We start from the raw sequence: 6,952 nt of genomic DNA on the forward strand, positions 1-6,952 counted from the left end.
CTAAAAATTTTGTTAAAATCGGATGCAAAATAAGAGAGGTGGTTTTAGTGAGGAATGTTAAATTGAAACTCCAGGGACTGTAATGGGTAAAAATATTAGGGGCGGGCAAAGGTTTACTTTAAATTGTGGAATATAATAAACCACTGTATATTGTACAATAAATGCAATGAAAAAATAATTTCATGATTGAAATTTGAAAACCGACAATAAACATTTTGTAGAATGGCATGGGCTTGTGATATAGCCCAGTTGGCAAGTCAGTTGTTTCCTGAGCCGATGTCCGTGAGTTCGAGCCCAAGAGTAAACATCGGTCATAGTTGTATCGGATAAGTTTTTCAATGACTGTCCGCCAACTGCATCGTGGATATAAGTTGCGAAGGACCTAAAGATGTGAAAACGACCCTAATCGAAACAAAAAAATTTGTTGATTGGCCAAAAAAACTGACCTATGCAAAATATCAGCTCAATCAGACTTGATCTAATGGTGCATCAAAGCGCCCAAAGTTTTGTTTTTTTTATTCTCAAAAATAACCAAAAAAAATCGGAAAAATCAAAATTTTAATTTGAATGTCAAATGAATTCAAAATGCATACAACTTCGAAATCTGGTGTTATCTCGAATAAATATTTTTTTTGTTGGCAAAAATCTTATTGAAACTTACAAAAATCACCAAAGGAAATTCAGAAAATCGAAATTTTCATAATGATGCCAAATAAAGTGCCAAAATGCCTATTTTCGGCCAAATATTTTATTCGAGATAATACCAGATCTCGAAGTTTCATGCATTTCTATGTCATTGGGCATTAAAATCAAAATTTCCTTTGATCTCCTCTTTGGTGATTCTTAAAATTTGAAAGTCGATTTTTGACTATTTTTTACGATTTCCACCAGGTTTTGAAGTTGTTTCCTTTTCAAGTCATTTGCCATAAAAATTACAATTTTTCTCATTTCCTTTGTTTACCTTTTTCGATGTTTTCAAGGGTAAAAAAGCCGAAACTTTTAGCGCTTTAAGGTACCACTAAATCAAGTCCGATTGAGTTGAAATTTTGCATAGGTCAGTTTTTTGAGCCAATCTACAGAATGTATATTGTCGGTTTTTGAAATTCGACATGATCCATTTGGTTGCCACCCTATTTAAATGATTTGCGTGGTATATTTGCCATGTTTGAAGCAGTTATTACTTAGAAAACTAAATTTAACCATAAAAATGCACGGATTATATGTATATATATCCAATGTTCCGGGTCTATAAACTGCTATCAAAAATTTTGCTGTTGACCTGTGTAATTCATACGTTGAAATTTCTAACGGTCGCCATGTAAATAGGTTTTTGAGTTTAATGTATAGTTTCCTCTAAAAACCACTCGAATTCGCATATTTCTTTATTTTTTGTAATAAATTGATTTATTTTACTTTCAACAAAAATACAGTTTGTGGAGAAAGAGTAATGAAAAGGGGGTCCCTTAATCCCCCACCCACTTCAAGGCCCCTTTCACCACGGCCGTGCCGTTTCGGATTTGATATTAATATTAACTGATTCCGATTTTTTTTCCTACTCTCCCTCTAATTTTAGATTGCGCTTCGACGAGATTGGCCATGATCTGTTCACCGATTCCGATAGTCTATCGTACGCGTCCCTGAGTCGATCCTCGTCGCTGATCCAGTTCGAATCGTTGGAACGGCAGCTGCAGAACGAGTCGGTGGCGGTAGCCTCGGTGCCACTGTCCGGTTCCTCGCCGTCACTATTTTCGCTGGGAGGCGGCAGCGCCGGTGCTGGGTCAATAGCGGAAGAAGCCCAAGATTTGGGTTGTGGAACGAACGGCGTGGGTGCAGATTCGCTCGGTTCGTTCTACATAAGCAGTCCTGGCAAGAAAAACGCGGGTCTACTAACTGCCTCGAATCTGAAACAGCAGAACCAGCAGCTGAAGGCTGGCGGTGTGGTTGGGGGCAACATTGGGTGTAATGGGGTTGGAGCAAAACAACCGGCGCTGAATGTAAGTGATTCTGAGCTGTACTCGTCATCGAGCGTGAGTAGTAGCAGTGGCAGCAGCAGCGGAGGAGGAAGCAGTTGCAATTATGCCAGTGACGAGTGTGATTTGAACCACGGGCATACGCCGAGCCCCAGTGAATCTCAAGTGACCAAAAGTTCTTCGGATGAGGCGGAAGGAAGTCTGGTTCGATGTCCGCAGCGATGTTCCGAGCGGCGCCGATCTTTCCATCAGCTGAAATCGAAAAATTCCGTTGAGAGCCTCAGTGAGGACAGTGGCTATTGTGACCATTTGCATTTCAACATGAACAATTTAAAAGTTAAGTCTAAAAGTCTGACCAACTTTGGGTCGGCTGAGAATGTAAACATCTTCATGGAACCGCAACAGCCGCCGCCAGACTATTTCGAGCAGCGTCATGTTTCGTTCCATCAGGAAAATCGTCTTTCGACCGTGTGCGACGAAGATGAGGAGCAGGAAGAGGAGACGCCACCCCATGGGATGGAATGTGAGGAAGGGCGTGAAGTCCACCATATGGAGGAATCGCAGTGCAACAGCGAGGAAAGTCTATCCAATAAGTACGACAGTAACAAGGTGGAACAGCAGCTCTGGTACGGGGCGAACGCGAAAACCAATATTCATAATTGTACAAAAATAGATTTAGATACAAGTAAACATTCGCGCACGCCCGGCTTCGAACATCCACAACAGTCCCCATCATTCGTGGTAACGACCAAAACGATTCCTCCCGTGTCCCCATCGACGTCACCGTCCCCGGCCGGTTCGAATGATTCTCTCGAACGGCGGCGGCATCCGGCACATTCGGGCACGATCGCAACAGCTCTGGATCGTCACCACGGCTACGCCGCTGAGCCGAAACCTAAAAATAGTCATCGCCGTCCACAGCAGCGGGATGATGCAGAACAGCTTTCCTCAAACTCACGAAAACGACCTCGGTCGCAGCAACAACAGCAGCAGAATCGCCGGCGGAGGACCATCATTTCTGCCAGTTCTCCCGATCTGTTCAGCAGTGAACAACGTCCCGGTGCCCTGTTGTTGTCGTCGTTGTCTTCGAGTGGTTCCGCGGGATCGAGTCGTAGTCGTAGTCGCAAACAGCAGCAGCAGCGGAAGGTGAGCGACTTCCTGGAGTACGGTGCCGTAAATTTTACTGTGTCCAGCGTGCCGGAGTGTTTGAATCTGTGTGGTAGCGGCGGCGGCCGAGAAGAAGGTATCCAGTCGGATTCGCTGGACTCGTTTGAGCTGTGTGAATCGGGACCGAGCTCCGGGAATTATTGTTCGTGGAACCAGAACCAGCCGGACTCGGTTGCTAGTAAAAATTTCGATTTGTACGATTATCGTGGGGTAGAGGAGGTTCCGGTGGTGGTAAAAAACGTGAAAACGGTAACGTTCCAAACGAGTGCAAGGCCGCGCGTGAACATCCGGGCCAGTTACGCCAATTTGACTGCCCTGGATTATGGTGATGACGAGGATGGTAATCAGTATTATTTGAGCCGAAACACGTTCAGAACTAGTAGTGGGACCAAACTTGGAGGGGTGCGCGAGATGGCCGGTTCATCGTGGGATAGGAAGAAACTGTTCGATGAGGATGACGAGGAAGAGAAAATATTTCCGGTCGAGAGCGACGAGAAGAGTACGTTCGATTCGCTGCTGGATGAGATTTCGGCACATTTCGATAGGAACCTATCGATCATTAACGATCAGGCGGAAATGTACGAACCGATAGCGACGTTTTTGAACGAGCAGAGGGCAAGCTCTCGTTCGTCGTCGTTTCAAGCGTTGGTATCGCCTCCTGCCCCTCCGCCGAGGCGGACCCAAATCAAAACAAACCCGCACCACACCCAACCGGGGCCAACGATGACGACATTCAAACCTCAACCGGGAGTAAAGAAACGTACCTTCGATCAGGACCCAACGAATCTGGTCACCTGCTACGCCGCCAGCCTGGAGAGATGTACCTTTGATCCGAGTGAATCAACCCTTAACTTATATAACAGCAACAACTCGACGATCAACAAAACAAGCGATTTGAATATCAATCAACCTGCTGCTAGAAAAATTCCATCTCGCTACGCCCCAAAGGCGGCAGCGGCGGCAAATAAGCGTGAGTTTGTTGCTAGCACGCCTAATTTGAATTATTTCTATGGAAGTAGCGGCGGCGCCGGCAATGAGGACGAGGGTGGCCTGAACGCCGCCCATCACAACTCGTTGAAAAATGTGTCCTGCCTTGAGATCGGCGGCACCGGAGGTGAGTTGGGCTCCCGGAGCACAGGAATACTGGCAACCAGCTCCAAGTGTGGTCTTTCGAAGGGCGTAAGCTTTTGTCCGATTGTGTCGGAAATCATATGGAAGGATAACTCCGGCTCGGAGCTGGACCAGAGCGATAATGGCAGCGTGATATCAAACCAGGACTTCGAAATCGACGTCGACGACGATGACTTCGATCAGTATGATTACGATCACGCGAATCTAATTGCCACACAAACAAACACCCTGATTAATGCAAACAGTGTGGAAACCGGGCTGTGTGAGCTCATAAATAAAGCTGATTCATCAACAATTGGTGATGTTCAATATCGGAACGAAACGACGACGCCCACCCTCAACGATTTTAGTAATCAAAATCAGAGAGCGGACGATCGACTGGCGGCTCTCTTGGCTGAGAGTGGTGACGTCATCGTCCGGAAGGCGTCGCTCTCACCGGAGAGAGTTGACGATCAATCGAGTGAGCGGGACAACAATAACGGCGCCGCTGGAAGATTGACGGCGCCGTCCGCTCGATCGCTGGAAGCTAGCAGTTCTAAAGTGATCACCGCCGAGGAAGGTTCCATGAAGATGGCGTCGTCGTCCGCGATCGCGAATGGTGTTGACGCTAGCAGAAATTTGATCGGTTCCGAATCAGCGTTTGTTGTGCCGCCTCCCGTTGTTGTGGTAGAAAATGTGGCTCCGGTTTCCGGGCAGCTCGAACTGGAACAGCCACCGCGTGCCGCCGCGAATCCTGCTCCGGAGAAGTTTGTGAACAACAATAACAATCTAATAAAAAATTTCAAAAACGGTAAAGCCGAGAAAAAGGGAAAAACGTTCCTGTCCCGACTCTCGTCCGGGTTTCGGTTCTCGTTCCGTGGCAAATCGAAGAAGAACAACAAAGATGGTGTCAATAGTGGGTCATCGAAGGCGGGTGCTGCTCGCATTGATAAACAAAACTCGTCGTCCCCTGGCAAAGTGAAGGACTCATCGAACAACGATAAGGTATCGACTGATTTCATATACATCCCACTGAAAGATCCAGCTGTACAGCATCACAGCAGCAGCAACGGATTTAACAATGGTAGTGGTAGTGGTGCTGTTATCGTTGACGACGAGCAAAAATATTTGCGACAAATGAATACAGTCGGATTGGAACAAGAAAAGCAACAGCAACTCGGCGAAGACGAGCCAGATAGGGTTTACGATGCAAACGAGTCCGATGTGACGCTCCGTTCCGACTCGATGGGAATCCTAAATTCGAGCAGCGCCAGCAGCACTGCCTATGGGGGACCACAAAACCACGTGTTGAGCGGGAAACCACCCCTGCCGAAGCTACCCCCACGCGTTGTCGGTGTGAGTGCAAAACGACCCACCCAGCCGACGGCCAGCTCCCGATTCGGGGCGCATGCCCAGCTGCAGCGAGCCTCCTCGACTCCACCGAGAACGGAAATCGATCTGGACGAAAGCCACCGGAGCTACCACCTTGCTCCTCAGTACGGCAACGGCTCCGATACGGATCATAACGACGACGGTGCTTTCGAAGGACTCTCGGTGTCCGCTCTAGTCGGTCGGTATAGTCTCGGTGAAAGACAGGCGGCGGCCACAGGCCATCATCATTACAACCGGCAGCATCCAACATTAGGAGGAGCTGCTGCTGCTGACAGAACCAATTACTTCAACCACATTATGGGCAGCGAGCAGAAGATCGGTCTCATCGAGACCAATCTGGATACGCACGAGACCATCATCTCCGGCAAGACCCGGTCCCTGATGGAACTGGGCGGCCCGGCTGCAACGCTGCAAGTGCACCACCCGGGAAATGCCTCCGGCCACGGTGGGGTTTCCAAGCGTGGTGGTGCTGGCGGAATCGTTAATGGGATTAAAGACCGCCAGACGTCGAACGGCGGGGCTGGCGAACCCGGAAGACCACACAAAAGTATGGAGTTTTTGTTGGATAAAGAAAATCAGCGAAATGTTTTGGTAAGTAACGATTGACTATCGACAAACCTTTTTTTTTCTCTCCGCATCAAATGTTGTTACTGCGAAGGGGTTCCGTTAGCACCTACTTTCGTTGTCTCGAGTGCCCCCAAACAGCGCCCATAATGATCATCATTCATTCATTCACTGGAGCCAACCTCAAACACGGGTGTGTATGGGCTGCCTGCTGCAAGTGTGATGATACGTGCTCTGCGTGAATTTTAAATTTCTCCTGCCCAATGGGTGGAACTTTTGCTTCTTTATTCGCACTTGAATTGATTAACTCTACGAGCCGGTTGCGAACTGAAGTGACCTTTTTTCAGTCACGAATAAATTTCACACACTGCGGGACTTTCGATGGAGTATTATGGACCGGGTTTCAGTTCTCCCGTTTGAATACAGCCCTCAGAATCAGAGAGTGTCCAAATGATAGTTTCGAAGAAACACGCTTGAAAATTGTCAAGGTGCACGATTTTTTTTTGTAAATTTTGGTTTTAGTTCGAACAGTTTTAATTTAATCAAAACCAAAAATTTACATTTAAGATAACGAATTTGAAATTCTAAATTTCAGACTTCAAATCCAGATTGAGATTTAGATTCAGATTCCAGATTCAGATTTCAGATTCTAATTTCAGATTCAGATTTCAGATTTAGATTTTAGATTCAGATTTCAGATTCAGATTTCAGATTCAGATTTCAGATTCAGATTTCAGATTCAGATTTCA

At 46.8% G+C, this 6,952-nt stretch overlaps 1 protein-coding gene across 1 annotated transcript; it reads left to right on the forward strand.

Moving 5' to 3' along the window:
- Nucleotides 1-1,573: 1,573 nt before the first annotated feature.
- On the forward strand, nucleotides 1,574-6,230 carry LOC129759771 (uncharacterized; the record flags this gene model as incomplete). The annotated part of the gene is made up of 1 exon (XM_055757293.1): nucleotides 1,574-6,230. A coding segment is annotated over one exon (4,657 nt), but the record flags the coding sequence as incomplete, so codon positions are not given.
- Between the last annotated feature and the right edge of the window lie 722 nt (nucleotides 6,231-6,952).

The sequence above is a fragment of the Uranotaenia lowii genome, unplaced genomic scaffold, assembly GCF_029784155.1.
Source record: "Uranotaenia lowii strain MFRU-FL unplaced genomic scaffold, ASM2978415v1 HiC_scaffold_268, whole genome shotgun sequence".
NCBI classification, from domain to species: Eukaryota; Metazoa; Arthropoda; class Insecta; order Diptera; family Culicidae; genus Uranotaenia; species Uranotaenia lowii.